Source organism: Lynx canadensis, chromosome C2 (genome assembly GCF_007474595.2).
Source record: "Lynx canadensis isolate LIC74 chromosome C2, mLynCan4.pri.v2, whole genome shotgun sequence".
NCBI lineage: Eukaryota > Metazoa > Chordata > Mammalia > Carnivora > Felidae > Lynx > Lynx canadensis.
The window spans coordinates 81,057,775-81,082,752 of NC_044311.2; the positions used below are offsets into that span (position 1 = coordinate 81,057,775).

Below are 24,978 nucleotides of genomic sequence, written 5' to 3' on the forward strand. Positions count from 1 at the left end.
CAGAATTTTTGGGAGTTAATTCTGTGTTTGTACTGAGTTTGACAACATGATATCTAAAACCAATTTCAGCAACCACAAGTCTATTGATTTCTTTTAAACATAAGGAAAGATGCTCAGTCTCTCTTTCTCAATTAGATACATAGAAATTAAAACTAATTTGAGATAAAAAAAATTTCACCTAATGGATTGGTGAAATATCTAAAATTTCCCCAGTATATTCTATTGATGGGCAATGAAAAATGTACTCCATATGGAAGAAAATGTGGCAACCTCTATCAAAATTTTAAATGAATAAACCATTTAACACAGCAATTATACTGCTAGAAATTTGTCCTATATATATATTTATGTGTGAATGTGAAATAACTTACATAAAATGTTATTCATTTGATCCTTGATTGAAATAGAAAGCTGTAACAAACAACACAATGCCCATGAATAAGGAGACACATAAAATAAATTATAGGACAATGATATGCTGCTATAAAGAAAAATGAGTGAGGAAGATCTCCATGTACTGACACAATCAGGTCAAACCATATAATATTGCCAAAATTTGACCATTTTTGACTTAAGCAAATGGCAATTTCATAGGCCCAACTTACTAAAAAGCTTTAAAATCTGGTGTGTGCATATATATATATATATATATATATGCGTATATATATATGTGTGTATATATATATATGCGTATATATATATGTGTGTATATATATGCGTATATGTATATGTGTGTGTATATATATGCGTATATATATGTGTGTGTATATATATATATACACATTTTTATGTGTATATATATATATTTGTATATATATATGTGTGTATATATATATGCGTATATATATATGTGTGTGTATATATATGCGTATATATATATGTGTGTGTATATATATATATATATATATACACATTTTTTTAAATTTTATGTTTAAATAATCTCTACAGCCAATGTAGAGGGCTCAGACCTACAACCCCAAGATCAAGAGTCACATGTTCCACTGACTGAGCCGGCCAGACACCACCGATATATATTATTCAGTGAAGAAAACATCGTAAATAACAGTATAAATAATGTGCTACCTTCTATGTATAAGAGGGGGAAATAAGTTGGTGTGTGTGTGTGTGTGTGTATTTCAAAGAGATAAATCAGAAACTGGGTCGTAGGGCATGAAATTGGGTTGCAGGAAAAAGGAAGAGAAGGAGGTTTTTATGATATTTAGTCTTTGGACCTATGAATATATGACTTTTTTTAAGTTTATTTATTTATTTTGAGAGAAGTGCAAGTGGGGGAGGGTCAGAGAGAATCCCGAGCAGGCTCCACACTGTCAGAGCAGGGCCCAATGCAGGGCCTGATCTCAAGAACTGTGAGATCATGACTTGCGAGGAAATCAAGAGTTGGACGCTTAACTGACTGAGCCACGCAGGCGCTCCAATATATGACCTTTTAAAATTAAGTAGAAAAATTCAATTTAAAAATCATGTAAAGTGTCAGCCTAACTTGCAGGGCATTATCACAGCATTTGCCCACTTGTGGTTTCACCTGCTCTCATTGGCCTGAGCTGCAGTGATGTGAGTTGAGAGCAAAAACATATTAATTCCCACTGCCTCACTGGTAAACTGAGAAATACAGAAGAAAATGCAATGTCTGTAATGATGAGCAACACCCCTCCCTCAAAGGTCTTCAGGATAGTCCATGCTTTACCTCGATAGTAGGCAAACTGTAGGTAGTCATAATGCAGGGGAAGAAAGTTCTCAATTGGTGAGAGGCGGCCAGGGCGGGTGGCAAGCTCCCTGACGCATTCGTGCTGACAAACCAGCACCTGCATATAGTGATCTGGAAGACAAGAGAAAGAGGTGGGTCCCTCCTGTCTGCCAGAGTGTCCAGACTTCAAGGTCAGAGCCACAGTTAATAATAGGGCATTCCTCACCTCACCACACTGCTAGAGTGACCTCATTATTATCTTCATTTTATGAGCAGAAATCGTTTTCACCAAGGAAGTAAGTGACTTGCCAAGGCCTCCTGATCAGTGATCACTGAAGTAACTAATAGTAGATTCCAAATCTTCTGGACCCTGATCTTTTCTCTGTACTGCACTCTCCCCTTCCGTGTATCTTTTTTCTACATCTCCTGAGAGTGACACAGGCCATCTCACCCCACCCATGCCCTGCTGCTGACATATCTTTCCTGTTTAATAACTCTGAGGCCTCTCTTTGGATACTGGGTGGCCTGAAGTGTTCTGGGTGGAGATCGGATGTTCAGATCCTGGTCATGCTAAGGAACAGTTGAGAGGAAGTAATTGCCACACAGTTTGTGTACAGAAGAGAAGCAAAGATGCTTTTTCTCCTTAACATTTCCAAGAACTTTTCCTAAAGGGGAATAGAATATATATATATATATTATATATATAATTTACATCTATTAGTCAGGAACCTATTCCACTCACTTACAAAAGGCTCTATCACTTGAACATTGGAAATTCTAATACTATAGGGACTGGTAAAATAGGATAAGGAGGAAAACTAAAGAATTTGGATACACACTCTGACTCTTTGTTCCCCTTTATTTGCTCCCATCCTTCTCACTTACAAATAGGATTCTCCAGTGTAGAGGTTGCCACACTCCCTCTAGCTCTGGGCTCTATCTCATCCAAGCATGAGCTGAGGAAACACAAGTGGCTAATGTCCCAGAGAAGCAAACATTTCCTACATTTTGCCCCAATTATTTTTGCAATGAAGATGGAGACAATCTTTTCCAGATAGAAGAGAGTTTATTCATGCTTGTGCAGAGCAGATTCTCATGAGAATGACGATAAAAACCTTCTGACATTATGACTTTATATTTTATTACCGCAAATATCTCCTTTCAAAAAGGTTCTCTGTTGGGCGGAGTTTGGCTTGTATCTTGATGACTTGAAGAGGGACCTCAGAACACAACAAAAAGGGTGTTTTCTGGTCTGTAGGAAAATGCACCAGTTTTTGCACAGTCTGGCTAACTCAACCCAACGTGGCACAGCAAACAGAATCCCTACAGCCCACTGGTTCTTAACTACAGTTGGAGGCTGGGAGGGAAAGAATGAGTTCTATTTGTTTAGCATCTTATAAATAAATAGCTATATAAAAATCCAATAAATAGTTGTTTTATTTCTTAGGAAAACAACAAACAACCTTCAACTGTTTTGTTCTTAGTTACTTGGCCATTGGCATGTCTCTTACCTTTTAATACCCACTCCTCCTAATTCCAAATGACAAGCAAAAGGGAGAGGTGGAAAACACACCCAACAAGAACGCCAAATCTGAATGGAGGTATTTTTCAATGTAAGATATAAATAGCAACAAAATGAGAGTGACGCAAGGATATTCTTTAGAGTTTCAACAAGCACAGTCATAAACAACTGCATTGAGAAGCCATTTGTATTTTTCTCCAATTTTTAAAGTTCTTCTAACTCTAAAAATTCAAATATTCTGACTTCCTAAATACATTCTGTATTTTAAAAGCCAGTTTCAGTCTTAATTTAGAACAGTTTTGAAGCAGACAAGAATTTACATACAGCTATGCTGTATTTTATTAGTTGTATTTCTTTTCTCCTTTTTATATCACATGTTATTATACAATTATTATGTTTTAATAAGTTTGAGATCTAAGTCACTTGTGTGGGAATACTTTTTAAAATTTCCTTCTCATAATAAATTGGATATGCATCGAATTCCCTAAAAGACTTACCATATTTCTGTAATATACAATATTTGAGTTTTAGGAACCATGCCTTTTTAAATCATTTGTCTTTACTGGAAGTGGGGGTAATGTTGGTGATAGGTGTAGTAAGCATTAAGAGCCTACATTAGGAGATCTCTATTTTTTTCCAGCAACCAACATATTATGATGACCTCGAGAAAATCATTAAATGTTTTTCTGTAAGTATCAGTTAGTTAATTTTCCTAAATCAGATGTAGGACATTTGTGAGACCTCTTCAGTAGCTATTAATGGAGGCAGGTGTAGAGGAGATTGTGGGGGTGGAGACAGGATACATATCCTCCTTACACTACTATAATAAACTATAATAAAGGAAAAGGATTTCCAAATAAAAGATTAAGTGTAAAGAAATACTCAACAGTTGAAATGTGAAACACATATAAAACTGACATTCAAATGAACAGTGCTCTCAAAAATGTAGGCAGATGACTCTGCCAGAGGCCTAGCAAAACAAAACCTTTGGGGAAAAAAATCCTCAATAATTCAGATATTTTTACTGATTTTAGGTGAATTGAGTTGGGTTTTGAGTAACTGATAATGAGGCAAAGAGTTCATCCAACAAAATTGATTTCCAGTGTACTTCTTTTTTTCTTTCACTTTTTTTAATGTTTACTTATTTTTGAGAGAGAGAGAGAGAGACAGAGAGCGCACAAGTGTGGAGGGCAGAGAGAGAGGGAGACACAGAATCTGAAGCAGACTCCAGGGTCTGGGCTGTCAGCACAGAGCTAGATACAGGGCTTGAACTCAGGAATCAGGAGATCACAACCTGAGCTGAAGTCAGACGCTTAACCAACTGAGCCACCCAGGCACCCCGATTTTCAGTCTACTTCTTAATCTGAATTTTAAAAGATGTTTCCTAAAATGTCCCTCTCAAAGACCTTAACAATTTATGACCTACATGTTCAAAACATAGAGTATGAATAACCCTTTCAATCTGCACTGTGAAGATGGAAAGATCATTTCCTTCTTTTCTCCCTCCCTTCCTTTTTCCCTCCCTTCCTTCCTTCCTTCCTTCCTTCCTTCCTTCCTTCCTTCCTTCCCTCCTTCCCCTCTTTTTTCCTTCCACTCATTGGTTTAAAAATATTTACTAAGCACCTACTATCTGCCAGTCAGTATACTTAGGTGCTGAGGACCAAGCAATTAACAATACAGAACATTAGGCAAGTAATAGAGGAAAACAACAAGTTTCAAAGTCTGTGAGTGAAAATGAACCTAGGAGTGGATCAAAGACAGAAAAAGAGAAAGGACGAAAATATACACAAGTGCACAACAATAAGGATGAATGTCCTTATTAAAGGTTTCAGATTTTATTTCAAGTACAATGGGAGTCTTTGGCAGGGGGGGTTCTGTGAACATACTTTCATTTTTTAAGAAGACTGTTCCGTCTGCCTACAGAGTAAAACCTCATCAGGACATGAGGGCCAGAAAGGAGGCTATCACAGTGGCTTTGTTAAAACATACTGTTGATTTGAACCAGAGTGGTAACAAAAGGGGTGGAGAGAATTAGGGAATCTTACATTCTATTAGGAGGTAGTATAGTTTAGTAACTATGCTAGCAATCATAGTTTGGTAACAAATCAGAAGAGAATAATAATTAAGGGAAATGTTGGATTGGAAGGTAACATTTGGGATTTGGTTTGAACTCCTTAGGTGAGTGGTACTTTTCGTGGAGACCGAAAAACGTTGACACTTAGGGAGAACAGACTCACTTCCATAATTTGCCTTTCTACAAGTATTGGTGAAGTGGAGCATTGTTTTTTATATATTTATAACTTGGAACACAATATGCACTCAACACTTATTTGTTAAACACGTATTATTGAATAAGTTATCCTTTGCCCATTTTTCAATTATGTAGACCTAAAACATATGAGCTCTAGAGTGAGATAAGCCTAGGTTTGATTCCCAACTTCACCTTTTTTTGTTGTTAACGTTTATTTATTTATTTTGAGAGAGAGAGAGAGAAAGGGAGAGAGAGAGAGCATGCACAAGCAAAGGAGAGGCAGAGAGAGAGAGAGAGAGAGAGAGAGAATTCCAAGCAGGCTCCATATTGTCAGTGCAGAGCCTGACTTGGGGCTTGATCCCATGGACCATGAGATCATGACCTGAGCAGAAATCAAGGTCAGACGTTTAACCTGCTGAATCACCCGCTGAACCCAGCCACCCCAGATTTCTAGCTTCACCCTAATCACATTGCTATGAGGTATAAATTCCTCAGACAACTACAAGAAGTTGTTTAGAGGATTAAAAGATATATAAATATGTAAAATGCTTTCTACATTTAACTGCTATATAAATGTTGCTTATTATTATGACTATCAATAAATCAGAAATAAATTACCACTACTAATAATAATTTACAGGTTCTACTCAAATATTATGAATATTAACTATTTGCCTCTAAATATTTTGCAACTTTTTCCCCTTGTCATTTGTAATTTAGCTTAATTTATTGTATCGCTTGTATTATAAATCTTATGTAAAGTCTGTCTTTTCATATTTCTTGTCTTTTGTCATGCTGAGAAGTGGTTTTCTTCTCCTTCCATTATAAAAATATTCTTTCGCATTTTGTTCAAATAGCTTTATTTTCATACTTACATTAACATAAATAGAATTTATTTTTGTGTTTTTGCATATGCTTCCCACCATAAATGGTTAACTAGCCAATCTCCCCAATTATAATTCATATTACCTATTTTAAAAGCCACTTGGTAATATATTAAATTTTCATATATAATGAAATGGTCTTTTAATTAATTGAAGAAAACTACACAAAAGTATTCACTAATACACTGTTTACAATAATGAAAGCCTTCAATGTCCTTAATATTCATCAGTAAATGAACCAGTCAATTATGCTTTCCACATATATTGGAACATTAAACAACCATTAAATACAATACGGTAGATCTACATGTACTTACATGAGAAGAAGTCCACCTACATTGTTAAGCATAGAATAAAACAAAAAAACAAATATGCTGAAAATCAGTACCCATAGTATTGTCTTATTTTTATAAAAAATGAACTAATAATTATTGATAAATACATAAACATTTACATATGCATCTGAAAAAGTTTGGGACCACAGTCAACAACATTTAAACTAGGTAGATTTATTTATTGGAGATAGGATGGGCTAAATATATCTTCCACTTTTTTGCAACATATACTTCTGTATTATTAGAATAGTTTACAGATTGCATGTAGTATTTCTATAATCAGGAAATAAATAAAGGGAAAAGTAAGCTTTACCTGCAATGGCTTCATAGAGGCCAGCTTTGTACCCTAAGTACTCATACTCTTCGAATCTCTGAGGCCCCTCACACAGGGCTCTGCACTCCATATCTTCACTGAAATATTCTCTTAAAGCTTGTTCAAAGTACTTGATAGCTAGCTCAAAGTCATCAGCCTCATAATGTTTAACTCCTGCACTGTAACTCTCCTGCAAAGAAACAGAAAAATATTGGGGTGCTTGAATAGCAGGATTTAGACAGATTCAGGATCATTTGGGCAGGGGGCACTGCGCTCTTGTGCTGTGGAAGAATAATGAAGGGTTGTACTGGAAGACAAAAGGTAACTTCCGTGGCTTCAAGTAATTGTAAATGAGATGGGAGTTACCAGCAAGCTGAATGCTGTGGCTCCAATTTCATATTCTTCCTGAGCACATGCAAGACAATATTTTCTAACTCCATCTGCATGTAGCTATGGCCATGCACCAAAGGCCAGGGAGATTGATGTGGGTGGCTGTGACACATCCACTTTCCAGGGCTGGACCAATTTAATAATAATAATAATGATGATGATGATGATGGTGGTGGTGATAATAGGCTTCTGAAAATCGTCTTCTCTTACCCTATTCTTCAATTATCTTGGAGGTCACATGTTGAGAATGGTGACATCTCCAGTTGAAAAAAAAAAAAGCCTTCAACTTACTGTGATTTTAAATAAGCTTTCATTTAAATGAATAATTACATAGCTTTAAAATAATCAGAATTTTAAAAGTATAGGTATGATGAAAAACCACCTGGACTGGGAGCTGGGAAACCACAGTATGACCTGAACAATTCACACTGGCTTCAACTCCCATATGTAAAATCAAAGGGTGGTGGGGGCACTGACGTTCAGAGAGGGTGACAGATGTTTATATCACATTCTACTTTTCATCATATCTTACTTATTTTCTAAAGGTATTTTCATTTTCTCTCAATTTTTTCAGCCCTGATAATGACAATATTTCATCTGAGAACTCTGAAAGTATAAAACTATCACTGTATTGGAAACCGAGACTCAACCTGAAACCCCCATGCACAGGAATCTGCTTTGAGTCAAATGAAACTTAGGAGCACCTTCTGATTAGGGCAATGGTCCCCAGTGCTCACCAGATGTGGTTTGGCTTCTCGGTCTACCAACTGGAGTACTTCAACACCGGCCATTGTTCTATAATTCTCGATGTTCTGCTGCATTTCCATGTGCTCAGGGTTGGCCATAAAAAACGTGTGGGCTGCTTCCACTGCCTTTTCCAGCTGGTTAAGCTACAGAGGGGGAAAAAAAAAAAGGAGCCAAATGAAGACAAACATTTCTAACCCAGCTTGGTACTAGCCCAAGGACTAACAACTAAAGTGGCAGGGCCAGGTTCTAGTTCATATTCACTATACACAACCCCCATGCTGACAAGTGAGAGGGTAATAAACAGGGATCCTAAAATGGTATGTGGAAATCTGGGCTTTGGTGAAAATTGATACACATGCTCTATTCTAAGTTCATTCTTTTCCTGCTCTTTGCTGAGCCATCTGCATTTTCAGGGAAATTGAATCTTTATGCTTCTGTTTGTTTCATGATTGATCAAAACAGAAAGCTGCCAGGGCGCCTGGATGGCTCAGTCAGTTGAACATCTGACTTCAGCTCAGGTCATGATCTCACGGTTTTTGAGTTCGAGCCCCGCGTAGGGCTCTGTGGTGACAGGTCAGAACCTAGAATCTGCCTTGATTCTGTGTCTCCGTCTCTTTCTGCCCCTCCCCCATTCATACTCTGTCTCTCTCTGTTTCAAAAATAAATAAAAACGTTAAAAAAAAAACACACAGAAAGCTGCCAGTGTGGTGCCACCTCTAATTCATATTTTTGACATTTTTATCTTGTATTTTTCTCTTCTTTTCTTTTTGTTCCTTTTGCCTTTCATCCTGACAATGGGAGTATAAACAAACCTATGACTTTCCAGAGGATGGGAATGAATATACCTCTCACTCCACCAAATTTGTTATCCTGCTCTAGAATGTGAAGAATACAAAACTAAGAGTAGTAGAAACCAATGCATAGGAAATGTTGAATACAGCACATAAAACTTTCTACCACACTCCTTTTTGATTGAAATATTTCATTCCAGACATATAACTTTGATTCTCATTAATATAAAAGAAGAATTTTTAATAACCACTCCATAGACACCACAAAATCCTCTCCTAAACCACACAATACATTGCTCTCCATGAAACGCAATGATGCATTTTTTTCCAAGAAAATAGGATTAAATTTACTCAACCTGAGACATTTTGCCCTATGCTCTGGACACAGAGAATGTCTAGAGACAGATCTGTTTGTTCCATAACAGAAAAGTGAATATTCACATTAGCAGTCTTTTTCATGGCAAAATTCAAATTATGTTTGATCTGTTTTGGAGTATGGTGACATGAAAATGCATCGTTATTAAAAACTACACAAAAAAATCACAGAACAACATGTAAGATTCAATTGAGTCTGCTTTTGACAGTCTTGCTACACAGATATTACTAAAAAAGAAGTACTGAGTTCCTAAGTCCCCAGCTACTGCCATTCCGTGATAGATAATCTTAGTCCTAACCACAGAAAACATAAACTGCCTTATTTTAAGACCTAAGATCCTTAATTTTGTCTAATAATAGTAAAATCTCTTTTCCTCTTGAATGTGCCTACTCTTAGCTATTGGCCTTCCTTCCATCAAATCTTGTCTTGTCTGCTTTCCCTGTCCCCTTTACCTTTGTCCTCAATTCTGTACTCACAGAATGATTTCGCTTGTCACTAATTTGGGATGTGGTTTCTTTCTTAATTTACATTTTCTCAACTTCTCACATACCAACACAGATAAATATGAATTGTATGGACATCTACACAGTGATGAGGATATAGATATAGAGGAAAAACAGTAGGTTCTAAATTGGGTGTGGCTACACTTATTGGTCAAGTAAACCTGGAAAAAGTCATTTTAAATATTTGTGCCTTAGTTTTCCTTTAAGACAAACAAAGTTCTCCTGTAAGACAAAAACCCCATACCACCATCTACTGCATAGGATTTTGGGAGGATTTAATTGTGTAATGTATATAAATGTGCTTCATAAATCACAAAAATCCTTAAAAAAAAAAAAAAACAGGGGCGCCTGGGTGGCTCAGTCAGTTAAGCATCCGACTTCGGCTCAGGTCATGATCTCGCGGTCCGTGAGTTCGAGCCCCGCGTCGGGCTTTGTGCTGACAGATCAGAGCCTGGAGCCTGTTTCAGATTCTGTGTCTCCCTCTCTCTCTTCCCCTCCCCCACTCACGCTCTGTCTCCCTCTGTTTCAAAAATAAATAAACGTTTAAAAAAAAAAAGAAAAAAAAAGAAAAACAAACCAATAACAGAGAGGGAGGCAAACCATAACAGACTCTTAAATACAGAGAACAAACTGAGAGTTAATGGAGGGGAGGCGAGTGGCGGGATGGGCTAGATGGGTGATGTGATTAAGGAGGGCACTGGTTGGAATGAGCACTGGGTGTTATATATAAGTGATGAATCCCTGGGTTCGACTCCTGAAACCAATACAACACTGTATGTTAAGTAACTTGAATTTGAATAAATAAATTTAAAACAAAAATACATATTTTAAAACAAAAATTAAAAAAAATAAACAAAAATACAATTTATAGATGATCTGTTTCAAAGATATAAATATATATTCAATAATGATGGTATAATCTATAGCTTCCATGGACACATAATTTACGAGAATATAGTAAGGTCTTCGTGGTTAGTGGAAACTGTCTTTAGTCAAGAGCCAAACTATAAATTATGAACAAAACAGATTAGCACTGACACACTCTGATTCTATATAGCACAAGCCATTAAAGTTGACAGAACATAAATAAATATTTATGATTTTTACTTTCCTACCTTCATCTTCGGCTCAGGCTATTCCACTGACTTAGAGAGTCTTCGTCCTTGGTCTTTTCTTACTGAAATCTAACAAATCCCATAAGGCCAAGCCTAAATCCTGTCTTCTCTAAGAGATCCTTTCTCAACATTCCAGCAACAGGCAAGTACAACAATACCATCTTATCCCTATTCCTCTACAAGCACTTATCAGACTCTTCTGTGCTTTGCGCCTGAGTATATTCGTTTTTTTCTGGTAGAGCTCTTTGAGAATAGGGGTCATATGACTTCTTTTTGTTTGTTTGTTTTCCACCTACTTTACATATAGAGGATGTCTATGATATGTCTAAAAAAAAAGAGGAAAAAAAGAACTTCTAACAAGTCAATCTTTTACACACACATCAAAAAGTGTATTACATGTGAGTGTGCTTCCTAAGCTCTACTGTATTAAACGGATGTCAGTTTAATAACATTTATGAAGTCATCATTCACACTGAGAGCTTCAATACTGATTAACAACACTGACTATGATTCAGTAGCTCTCAAAAACTGATGTTGACAAATTGGTTCTTTTTCTTAAATTTTGCCACATTGTTGTTGTTGTTTTTTCCTATTTGATGCTTTCCCCATTTATAAGCCAGTATTGAGCATAATACCATCTTCACCAATATAAATATTAAGAAGATCTGGGGCACCTGGGTGGCTCAGTCGGTTGGGCGTCCGACTTCGGCTCAGGTCATGATCTCATGGTCCGTGAGTTCGAGCCCCTCATCGGGCTCTGTGCTGACAGCTCAGAGCCTGGAGCCTGCTTCAGATTCTGTGTCTCACTCTCTCTGCCCGTCCCCTGCTCACGCTCTGTCTCTCTCTGTCTCAAAAATAAGTAAAACATTAAAAAAATTTATTTTTGAGACTGAGCATGAATGGGGATGGGGCAGAGAGAGAGGGAGACACAGAATCTGAAGCAGGCTCCAGGCTCTGAGCTGTCAGCACAGAGCCCGACGCAGGGCTTGAACTCACGAACTCATGAACTGTGAGATCATGACCTGGGCCAAAGTCGGACGCTCAACTGACTGAGCCACCCGGGCGCCCCTAAAAGAAAACTTTTAAAAAGACTTGATAACTTAAGGTTAAACCATAAAACTTATTCATGAACTGGCCATGACTTTTAAATCATTGTGAACCAGTTCAGGAAACTGGAATTGGCTTCCAAAGTCTATAAAACAAGTCATTATTTTAACTGGAAGCTTGATATCTTTGTACTCAATTTTAGAAATTAGATATACACATCTGAAATGGTAGGAAAGGTCCAAGTGAACATGTGTGTGCTGCATATAATGCTGTATTTTGGGATGGAGATTATTATAAGGCCTTGTAAGTACTAGGTTTCAACTAAGGCATGATCGTCGAAACAAAGAAAAAGCAAACTGCCCTTAAAGGCTCCACACTGGACCTCCTTTAAGACCAAAATAAAATAAGCCACAGGAGAGGGTAACTCTATACATTAGGAAGAAAAAAAAAACCCTGCAGAATAAAGAGCAACTGAGGAAAGGGGAATGGTCTGACAACAAGATGGTACTTTTCAGGGAGCCGACCGCCCCACTAAGATATGAGAAATTCTGGCCAGAAATGCGTTCAGGACACACTGGGCCATTTCAACTCAGGCTGTGAAGTGAACATTTTCTCCTGCCAGCCCAGAAGCATGACTGTACGTGGCAGTCATTCTGTACGGAAAAAGAAATGAATGCTGATTAAATCAATGCCCTGCTGACATTCAGAAGTTACTCTGTCCACTGGTGAGTGAACGAAACTCTTTTGACTCACTAATGGTTTTCCATAGCTAGTAATAAAGAAGCATTTCAAAAGTACGCATTGACTATTTAGAAACCTTCAGTAGCTATCCATTGACCACAAAAGAGATTCCAGAAACTATGTACTATGACATTCAAAACCTCCAGGATTTGGCCCTAACTAAATTCCTAATATAACTTCCTCATCTCTGCCATATGTAAACTTTTCCCACCAAAGTTCTAGAGGAACTTCTAGATGTTTTATAATTTACCATCTTTCTATTCAAGAAAATACACAAAGGCAAGCACTCCAGTCATTGACAAATTCTTCATTTAATTCATTCACTTATTCAGCAAATATGTTTTGTATTGAATCAGTGCTAGATGCTGTGATAGTTGATGAGAGTATCTAACAGGGTCAAAACAAAGACTCTGCTTTCTACGTACTTACAGCCTCATCCCAGGGGACGAGGCTAAAGTAAGTAAGTCATTAATGAACTTAATTTCACATTGTGCTGAATGCTATAAAGAAATAAATGAACAAACCATACTATAAGAGCTGCCTGGGGTTGGGATGGAAGCAGGACTCTATTAGATAAATTAGTCAAAGAAGGTCACTCTGCAATGGTATTTTTCAGCTGAGATCTAAATGTTGAGAAGCCAATCATGTGTAGAACAGGAGGAAGAACATTCCAGGCAAAAGGAAGTGAACTGAAAGGGCCCTTTCCTGGCAAAAGAAAGTCAAGTGGAAAAGGTATTGACATGTTTTTAAAGCAGAGCAAAGACTAAAGAGAGACACTGGAAGAACTGGAGAAAGAGAGATCATGGGAGAGTTTATTCAAAGTGCAATAGGGAACCATTAAATAATTTTAAACAATATCTGAAACACATTTTAATATAACAATTCAGACTGATGTGTGGAGAATAGATCTTTGGTAATGAGCAAGAGAACATACCAGTAATTCAGGTGAGAGATAATGCTTTTACTTTTAAAATAAAAAGAGGACAAGCATGGGTCAGTGCCCTGTCTTTTCCCCTTCCATTCCTTTCTCTCCCTCTCCATTTTACCTATTCTTTCTATAGTGATGTTTTTCAATTCAGACACATAGAACAAAGCAAACCATTCTAAACTTCCCAAACACAGTTTAGGGGTCATATGTAAGCTCCCTGTCTTCTGAATTAGGAGATATATGAAGCTCAAATAGTTTGAATATGAAATTTAGGACAGCTTGTAAGACATATGCAAGAAAGGCAATTCTAAAGCACATTTTAAAAATGTAAGAATACTGTACTTCTGAGATAGACTATTTAGAATCGCTTTCTATCTTCTGAAGCCTTTTTATGCAACCGGGATAAATCAGCAAGCCCAAAATAAGTAATTTCCATTCTTCTACTCAAACATTCATATTTCAATAAAGAAGGGAACTCTCTCTCTGCTTTCACCACCCTAACTTTGGGAATGCATCCAACATCATGCATTTCATTCTGATGAAGTGCTATATTTTTTGCCTTGGCTCTTTACTTAAATTTCACAATATAGCAACTTTAGAGAATTTTTAACCCACTAGGAGATTTCTTACCGAACGACAAGCAAGTAAGTTGACACTGAAGGCCTTTCTGTTTCTAGGTCACAGCAGAATTTTTAAATTTTAGTTAGCAGCAGAAACACACTGGCTGGAGGGAAAGGAAGTCACTTGATAATAGCATGCACATCATGCTAAACACTGAAAATTCATTGGCTAAAAGGCATAAACATCCTTTTACAAAACAATAAGATGTTTTGTTTTGTTTTGTTTGTTTCATAATGGTGACACCGGACATTTTTGTAGCATTTGCTAATATCTCCAAATTTACCTCAAATTTTTGCCAACTCAAAGTTAATTTTTCTTTACAAAACCAACTAAGCAAACAAATAATTTTAAAAATTGAACATATTAAGAGAATAGTCTTAAAGATCCATTAAGTTTTGAAACAAAATTCGAAAGCATGTTTTTAAGTACTGGATTAAACTAAATCCCATGGATTATAGTATTTCAAATGTAAAGGCCAGGCTGTTTAATAAGAATTCAATTTTATTTTAGAAAATTCCTAAACATTTCCATATAATGTGGTCAGAATTTGAGAGATTCAAAAAATAGCTAACTGAAAAACCACTTTGGGGGCCCCTGGGTGGCTCAGTCAGTTGTCAGTTAAGCGTCTGACTTCTGCGCAGGTCATGATCTCAAGGTTTATGGATTGGAGCCCCACACTGGGTTCTGTGCTGACAGCTCAAAGCCTGGAGCCTGCTTCAGATTCTGTGTCTCCCTCTCTCTGCCCTTCCGCTGCTCATGCTCTCTCTCTCTCTCTCAAAATAAGTAAACATTAAAAAAAAAAAAAAAAGGAAACCACTTTGCATTCTTATTTCACAGTTTCTGATGGTGTTACTATCCTTTATGTTGTTAATATAAAAATACCAATGTGTTGAATTATTTTTATACTTTAGTTTTTTATACTTCAGGAAGTAATTGCTTGCTTCTCTTGACAAATTTATAAAATTGATTTTACCGAGGCGCTTGGATGGCTCAGTCAGTTAAGCATCCGACTCTTGATTTCAGCTCAAGTCATCATCTCACTGTTCATGAGATCGAGCCCCATGTCAGGCTCTGCACTGAACACAGAGCCCACTTGGGATTCTCTTTCTCCCTCTCTCTCTGCCCCTCCCCTGCTCATGCACACATTCCCCCCGCCCCCGCCTTTCTCAAAATAAGTAAACATTTAAAATGAAAATAAAATAAATTTTACCAGATATTGAAGACTGTATAATATATTGTATTGCCCTTTTTGTTCTGACTACTAAGAAGCTCTGAGCTTAATTTTATTCTCATATACAGTAACTGTATTATAGTGGGTTTCTAGTATATTAGACTGAAACTGGTATACTTCCCTTTTATCTTTGATTTTTTTTTTGTTTTTATTCCATTTCAAAAATCTAATGATATAAATAATTACCTTAGGTAATTCAAAGTCCTTTTAGACACAGGAGAGGTATAAAAGATAAACCCCCATGGTAAGGGAAATTTCTAGTAATTAATTCTTTCCTACATCTTAATGTAGAAAATTTAGAAATTTCTAGTTTTAAAAAATACATATTGGGGCGCCTGGGTGGCGCAGTCGGTTAAGCGTCCGACTTCAGCCAGGTCACGATCTCGTGGTCCGTGAGTTCGAGCCCCGCGTCAGACTCTGGGCTGATGGCTCAGAGCCTGGAGCCTGTTTCCGATTCTGTGTCTCCCTCTCTCTCTGCCCCTCCCCCGTTCATGCTCTGTCTCTCTCTGTCCCAAAAATAAATAAACGTTGAAAAAGATTTAAAAAAAAAATACATATTAATTCACAGGTTAGGTGTTCATGCTAATGTAGAAAATGAACTTATCTTTGCATTTACAGAATGTGAGTTTAAAATGTAGTCATGGTTATAAGTAAATATTTATAGCTTTCAAAATGCTATTTGGTAAGGATTAGATGGGAGATGGCGTTTCTAAAGAGTAACGTTTTCTCTGTGGAATAAGTTGGAAAGGAAGAATATGCATTTTTAAAGCATTTTCTTTTGCCAAACTGCTTATACTCTTTCCTTCAATTACTTATGGTCCTGGGCCTGATTAATAGACTCCAGCTCTTTCTGAACTCTGGTAAGTTTCAAGCTGATGTTTACAACTTAATGTTAAACACTGACTCTTGAGTAGCTACAGTCAAATGAGGTTGACCTCATGAGCCCAGGGCAACAACAGATCCTATCAGCTAAGTTTGCTAGAAAGTTTCTTATCTAAATAAAAACCATCTTTCAGGGTAAGGAAAACACTAAAGTGAAGAAGCAGTACTTTTAAACGTACCATTTCCGATTAGAAACTATTTAAAACAAAAAGCCCTCGAAGCTTTTGAAAAAGAAGAAAACCTCAAAATATTAGCCAAAAAAATACGTGTGTGCTTAATTGGACAAAATCCCTCAAGCCATCTGTGTACTGTATTGTCTAACTCCCTAACAAGAGGATAGCCAAAGCTTGGATGCTCTCTGGGTAAGGAGAGAGTACTGTCTTAGGGATGGAATGTGTCACAGATCCAATGAAACTAGTGTGTGTGGCTCACTGGTATGTGCCTGTTGTTTTTTGTTCTAAACATTAGGACAGGGTAAGATTGAATAACTGGGCAGGATCTTAACCTCTGAAGTATTGTCCAGAAGTCTCCCTTGAGGTGTCAGAGGATGACTAATGGTTACCGAAAAGAAGGTTTTGGGCCAAGACCTCTCTGACATTTGCTTCCTGCTACTGTTTTTGGAATCACAGCTTTATTCCTCTTTAGAAATTTCTTTGGAAGGCAGATGTCACTCATTTCCTGTTCCAGTTTTGCCAACGTCTCATGGCTATTGCAGAAGTCATCATTTTAACTGGTAAAGAATCTTATTTGTGTCTTGATTATAAAAAGTAAAATAAAATTAACAGAAATCCAGTGTCCCCCTTTGTGAGCTCAGAACTGGATTCCGTTCCTCTGGGATCCCCATGTTGATGAGCACAATCTTGTTCACGAGGTTGTTAATAAGAATTTACCCTGTGTATTGTTGTATAGTTTGCCAGGCACTTCACAATACTACTAATAAAAATAAAAGTAATAAAAATGATCATTTACTGTCTACCCAATTCCTATTGTGACATTCTTCAAAAAGCTAGAAGAGAAGGCTCCTACCTCATGTCAGGTGCAGGGCAGAAGTACCTGATCATTATTTACAAGTGCACATTATAATACAAACAATGAGCTGTAGCACCACATAGAAGCCAGTGCTGGGATAGACTGAGTTGCCCTTAATGAACTTCCTGGTACCAAAACAAATTTTGTTGTTCTAACAGTTCACTCATGCTTTGCTTCTGCCTGGTTTTCATTATGATAAATGGAGATGAATGTTGTCTTTCCCTAGTGACCCATTAAAAAAGCTCTCGCTGGCCATCACTTCCCTGGAGCCAACAGCCAGCTCCCTAATTGCTTACTACCAGAGTTATGTCTCTGCAATCAGCAGCGGCCGGAGCACATTCCCCCTCCCCAAACTGTACAAAGTTGCAAAACTTTGACTTCATTTGTCAAATACGATTGCAAACTGGCAATTAACTATGGATGTGGGCTTTGTGCTTCTAAGATGGGCTTTAAAGATCAGTAATAAAATAGTTTCATGTAGACTTGCCGCTGACCTTTCTGTTTTTGAGACTATGAAAAAAAAAATTTCAAAACTTTTTGTGTGCCTGCAACATTGTTTTGTGGAATAACAAAGTGGGTATAAAATGCTTGTCATGGGCAAGGAGGGATGGGAGCCCCTAGGACTGAGAATCAAAACCCAGGTTTACTTCCTATTTCTCTCACAAGCAACCGCCTTTCCTGAGTGGATTGCGGGTGGAGGCGCACAGTCAGGGAAAAGAAGTAATAAATTGGGCCTTGCCTTGTTAAAAAGTGTAACAGTGCTAGGATAACACCGGAGATAGCCTGGTGAAACTGATGACTTGGGGAGAGCTTTAGAGTTTAGCGACTGTATAAGAAAATGCTGGCATTGTAATTCCCAACATCTCCCTTCTACTTTGTGTTTATGAAACAAATTTAACATTCCACCCAAACCACTCCACTGTAAGAAATATAAGAAAAGCAAACAAGCAAATCAAAAGCTTTTCCACTTGTACGTTTTTGGTATAACTATGCCACATTCCTCTTTGAAATACAAACTCTCTCTAGCCCCTATAAGGGTGGGGAGATTTACTTCAAAATGTATTTCAAAACCTTTACTTCACCTCATGTTAAGGAATGCACCATGGCTGAAAGCCAAAGGGAGTTTCACTCTAAAGACCCCTCTTGGAGGGCTCTTCAAGGGGAGACTAAGGTCCCTTCAGGTATTCAGCCCATCAAGCTGACTAATGGGTGTTCCTAACCTGACAGGCCACATGTTCTTATTAAAGAGGTGGTTTTGATGATAGAGTTCTTTCAGTGTTCCATAAGTTCCTCTGGCATCACACCTGCACTTTTTAAAGCATTCAGCCACAGCAGTAACCTTCAGGCTGTATTGTAAATTAAATATCCCGGCCACATACACAAGCTAAATTATAAACACAAGCATTTTCTCTGTACCTCAGCCAACAGACTATACTGGAAAGAAGTTCCAGTCCATCTGAATGTCTGAGGAGGTTAAAGCTTGGAGAAGTTCACTTACTGACTGAACTTATCAGGTAGCACCGTTTCTTCAGTTACTTTTGTGGTACTTGCATTGGTCTGTGGATATGAACTTCCATTAGCAATAGGTAAGCAGGGCTAGAAAGGCCCTTTAAATTATTTAGTACCACTGCCTCAAGTAGAAAAAGGTTGTGAATGGAAAACGAATGGCAAGACTGTGGTTAGAATCTCTTTTATTAAGATGTTCATAAACATGTGTTTGGGATTTTAATCCCTGTTATTTCAAAGTAGAGGCAAATTCATATATATCTGGTCCATGTAACAAGCGTTTGCTGATCACCCCTGCCATAGAAAGAACATGATAGGTGTTCTGTGAGGATATAAAATATTTTCAGTATGGTCCTTGATCTTTTATTAAATACAGTCCAGTAGGTTAAGAAGACATACACAGACTATTAATATCAAGAACTAAGTTTCTACAGGATCAGAGGGCAGAGTAAGTGGTAACTGGCAACACAGCACTAGAGAAATTGAGAGACATTTGAAATCAAAGTTGCCTGGGAGGTCCAGGGAAGGCCTCATTGAGAAAGTGGGAATAAGGCTGGGTGATGAAGAATGAAAACCATGTGGATGTCTCAGATGCATGGCTAAACTGGCTCATGTGTAAGGTCTAGATTACAGAGTAATGGGGAAAAAAGGTGAACAGGGCTGTATTATGGGACTTTCTGAACACTAAAGTGAGGTGTTTCGATTTTTACTGTTGGAAAAAGAGAAACAGATACACCTATGTGTGTATGTATGTGAGTGTAGTTGTGAACATCTCCCCTGCCTCATTCCAAAAAGGATTTGAAAAATAAAAACCAGGGGCGCCTGGGTGGCGCAGTCGGTTAAGCGGCCGACTTCAGCCAGGTCACGATCTCGCGGTCCGTGAGTTCGAGCCCCGCGTCGGGCTCTGGGCTGATGGCTCAGAGCCTGGAGCCTGTTTCCGATTCTGTGTCTCCCTCTCTCTCTGCCCCTCCCCCGTTCATGTTCTGTCTCTCTCTGTCCCAAAAATAAATAAACGTTGAAAAAAAAAAAATTTAAAAAAAAAAAAAAAGAAAAATAAAAACCATATTTGAGGTAGCAATGGAAAACTTTTTCTTCAGATTTTATTTTATTTTATTTTTTTAGAGTAAGTTGAGGTTCACAGCAAAATTGAAAGGAAAGAATGGAGATTTCCAGTATCTCCCTTACCCCCACATGAAGATAGTCTCTCCCATTATCAACACCCCCGACCAGAGTGGTATATTCGTTACAACCAAGAAAACTACACCGACACATCATAATCACCCAAAGTCCACAGGATTCACTCTTGGTATGTATACTCTGTGGAATTTGGAGAAATATATAATGACAGGTATATATCATTACAGTACCATACAGAGCAATTTTGTGCCCTAAAATCCTGTTCTCCATCTATTCATTTTCCCTGCCCCAACCCCTGATTTATCTACTTTCTCCACATAGCCTTGCCTTTTCCAGAATGTCATATAGTTGCAATCATATAGTAGCATGCTTTTTTAGATTGACTTCTTTCACTTAGTAATACACGTTTAAGGTTTCTTCATGTCTTTTCATGGTTTGACAGTTTATTTATTTTTACATTAAATAATATTCCATCATCTGGATGCACCACAGCTGATTTATCCATTCACCTACTGGAAAATATCTTGGTTGCTTCAAGATTTCATAATTGTGAATAAAGCTCCTAGAAACATCCACATGTAGCTTTTTGTGTGTACCCAAGTTTTCAACTCCTTTGGGCAAATACTAAGGAGCAACACTGCTAGATGAGTATACTAAGAACAGTGTAATTTTGCAAGACACTGCCAAACTTCTTTTGGAGTGGTCTCCCCATTTTGTATTCTCACCAGAAATGAATGAAAACTCTTGTTGCTCCATATCCTCACCAGCACTGATGTCAGTATTCTGGAACTGGGTCATTAACAAGGTGTATGGTGGTATAGCATGGTTGCTTTTTTTATTTCCATTCCCCTGATGACATAAGATGTGGAGGATTTTTCCATGTACTCATTTATCATCTGTACATTTTCTTTGGTGATATGTCTGCTAAGGTCTTTGGCTCATTTTTAAATTGGGCTGTTTTCTTATTTTTGAATTTTAATAGTTCTTTATATTTTGGGTAACAACTGTTTATCTCAAATGTGCCTTTTGTGAATATTTTTTCCTAGTCTGTTGCTTGTCTTCTAATTTTCTTGACATTGTCTTTTGCAGAACAGAAGTTTTTTTTTTTTGTTTCTGTTTTGAATGAAGCTCAGCCCTCAATTATTTCTTTCATGGATGGTGCCTTTAATGTTGTATCCAAAACTTACTGTCATACCCAAGTTCATGTAAGCTATCTTCTATAAGTTTTACCGTTTTGCATTTTACATTTAAGTCTATGATCAATTTTGAGTTAATATTTGTGAAGGACATAAATTCTGTATGTAGGGTCATTTTCCTTTTTTTTTTTTTTTTTTTTTTTTTTGCATGTGAATGTCCAGTTGTTCCTGCACCACTTGTAGGAGACATTGTTCTATTGTACTGCCTTTGGTTCTCTGTCAAAAACCAGTGGGCTATTTATATATGGGTCTATTTCTAGGCTCTTTATTCTGTTCTATTGAGCTATTTTTCTATTCTTTTGCCATACCACACTATTTTGAATATTGCAACTTTATAATAGATCTTGAGGTTTGGTAATGTCAGTCTTTCACTTTTGGTCTTCTCCATAAATATCGTGTTGGCTCTTCTGAGTCTTTTCCCCCTCCATATAAACTTTAGAGTAAGTTTGTGGGTAATTGTAAAATAAACTAGGATTTTGATTGGGATTATATTGAATCTATAGAACTGACATCTTCTCCACTGACTGTCAATAGTGAATCTTCCTTTTCTATGGACCATGGAATCTCTGTTTAGTTCTTTGATTTCATTCATCAGAGTTTTGTAGTTCTCATATATTTCTTGTAAATATTTTGTTATAATTACACCAAAGTATTTCATTTTGTGGGGTGCTAATGTAAATGTTTTTGTGGTTTTTCTTAAAGTTCAAATACTACTTTATTCATTGGGGTATATAGGAAAGTGATTGACTTCTGTACATTAACTTTGTATCCTGTAACCTTGCTATAATCATTTATTAGTTCCAGGAGATTTTTTGTCAATGTTTTCATATTTTCCACTAAGATGATCATATCATCTGTGAATAGTTTTATCTCTTTCTTCCCAATCATATATCTTTTATTTCCTTTCCTTGCCTTATTGCATTAGCAAGCACTTCCAATTAGAAGCTGAAAATAAGTGGTGAGAAGGGGCATCCTTGTGATCCATCTGTTTACTTGTTCTTAGAGGGAAAGCTTCACGTTTCTAACTGTAAAAATGATGTTAGTTGTAGGTTTTTGTTATATTGACTTTATTAAGTTGCAGAAGTTCCTCTCTCTTCCTAATTTACTGAGAATTTTTATCATGAATGGGTGTTGGATTTTGTCAAATGTTTTTCCATATCTATTATATATGATCATGTGATTTTTTCTTTTTTAGCTTGATGTAATAGATTATATTAATTGATTTTTGATTGTTGAGCCAGTGTTGCATACCTGAAATAAATTCCACTTGGTTAAATGATTAAGGTATCTTTATGTCCTGGAATGTGGTCTATCCTGGTGAATCATCCAAAGAGCTTGAGAAGAATTCTCCTGTTTTTGGATGAAGTAACATATGGATGCCCACTATATTTAGTGCACTGATAGTGGTATTGGGTTCTACTATGCCCTCACTGATTTTTCTACCTGATGCATCCGTCTGTTTCTATTAGAGGGGTGTTGAAGTCTCAAATATAATAGTAGATTCATCTATTTCTCTTTGCAGTTCTATCAACTTTTGGCTCATGAGTTAGATGCTCTGTTGTTAGGTACATACATGTTAAGGATTTTTATGTCTTCTTAGAGAATTAACCCCTTTAGCATTAGGTAATCCCCCTTTATTATCTATAACGTCTTACTTTGAGGTCTGCTCCTCTTTTTAAAAAATTTTTAATGTTAATTTATTGTTGAGAGAGAGAGAGAGAGAGAGAGAGCATGAGCGGGGCAGGGACAGACAGAGATGACAGACAGAGATGGAGACACAGAATCCAAAGTAGGCTCCAGGCTCTGAGCTGTCAGCCCAGAGCCCGATGCAGGGCTAGAACCCACAAACTTTGAGATCATGACCTGAGCCCAAGTCAGACGCTTAACTGACTGAACCACCTAGGTGCCCCAAGGTCTGCTCTTCTTGAAATTAATATGGCTACTCTTACTTTATTTTAATTAATGCTAGCATTAATCCAGACATTTACTTTTAATTTATATGTGTCTCTAAATTTAAAGTGGATTTCCTGTAGACAACATGTATTTGGGTCCTGCTTTTTTATTCACTCTGTCAGTCTCTGTCTTTTAATTGGTGCATTTGGACCATTAAAGTTGAAAGTGACTATTGATACAGGTTGATGAATATCCACAATATTTCTTGCCCTTTTGCTTTGTTCCTATTGTTCTCACAATACTGAGGGGGCTTCTATGACTGGGTCCCCCTGGACATTTTAACTCTCAGAATTGTCCACACTGAGCTTACAGCAATTGGTCAATTAGAGTTCAAGTTTCCCTACCCCAGAACTTGTTCCCACAGTGATTTCTTCTTGTGAGCCATTGCTCTGTAAGCCATAACAACTTGTATTCACCTATCTCTTCAATCCTGAGGGCAGTGATTTGCCTTGTGTCCCCACCTCTTTTTTGGATCCTAGAATAGTTGTTGATTTCTCAGTCCGTTCAGCTTTTTACTTGTTGCTAGGATGTGATAGCAACATCCAAGCTCCTTCCTTACAGAACAAGAAGCTGTAAGTCTGAAATACTTTAAATTTCTCAGAAGGAAGAAGGGTATGAGAATAGGAGTATATTATCAACTTGATATCTTCTCTCTTTGAAAAGATTGGTCTGGTTGTCGCAGGATAAACTGGGAGTAAGGGAAGACTGGAAAAGAGGAAAAATTTGGGGGCAACATTATAATACTCTCTCACACAAAAAGAAGCAAGTTTATTATCCTAGTCAGCATGGGCTACCATAGTGAAATACCATAGAATGGGTACCATAGACTACCATATTTGTTTTCTCACAGTTCTGGAGGCTAGAAAACTGAGATCAGTGTGCCAGCATGGTCAGGTTTTATCAAGAGTGCTCTTATGGTCTGCAGATGGCTGCCTTTTCATTATGTCTTAACATGGCAGAGAGAGTGTGAAAACTCTCTTGTGTCTCTTTCTACAAAGGCACTAATCCTACCATGACAGCCCCACTCTCATGGCCTCATCTAAACCTAATTATTTCCCAAAGGCCCTATCTCCAAATACCATCACACTGAGAGTTAAGGGTTCAACATATTAACTTGGGGGGACACAATTCAGTCTATGTATTAATCAAGAAAATATAAAAGTTAAGGATATCTTTAAAATTTCAAAGCCAGTCAATTAAAAACATGATAGAATAATAATGGAAATCACTATTTTTTAAAGGTGGTTCCAAAGTTTGATTATGGGATAGAGAAAATAATCATTTCATTTTGAACTAGGTTACGTGTGATATAATGCAAAAGAGTACATCTTAGCACTGAAGAAACTTGACTGGAGAACTGATGACTAGAGAGCAGTTGGAGTGAGCACTGGGCAAAGTCTACACTTGAGGCACACTGGAGGTCTTTGGCCCACATAAAGTGAGACTTCCAGACTTCCAAAAATGAGAGCATGAACAATTATTATAAGTGGCTCATAACAACCTAGAAAGACAGGGGAAAATGTCTGTGGGTTTGTAATTAATCTTTATCTTGTTAAGAAGTATATTATCCTCAATGGCCATAAGACTTATTTTAAAAAAAAAGCTTTCCAGAGCGGCTGCACCAATTTGCATTCCCACCAACAGTGCAAGAGGGTTCCCGTTTCTCCACATCCTCTCCAGCATCTATAGTCTCCTGATTTGTTCATTTTGGCCACTCTGACTGGCGTGAGGTGATACCTGAGTGTGGTTTTGATTTGTATTTCCCTGATAAGGAG

At 37.3% G+C, this 24,978-nt stretch overlaps 1 protein-coding gene across 1 annotated transcript in view; it reads right to left on the reverse strand.

Annotated features, from left to right (window-relative positions):
• P3H2 (prolyl 3-hydroxylase 2) overlaps positions 1-24,978 on the reverse strand; it is a 150,541-nt gene that overhangs the window by 27,346 nt on the left and 98,217 nt on the right. The window contains exons 2-4 of the mRNA XM_030330074.1: positions 8,138-8,290; positions 7,011-7,200; positions 1,706-1,837 (exon numbers count right to left, since the gene is read on the reverse strand). Coding sequence (XP_030185934.1) covers positions 1,706-1,837; positions 7,011-7,200; positions 8,138-8,290 — 475 coding nt within the window. The remainder of the gene's footprint in view (positions 1-1,705; positions 1,838-7,010; positions 7,201-8,137; positions 8,291-24,978) is intronic.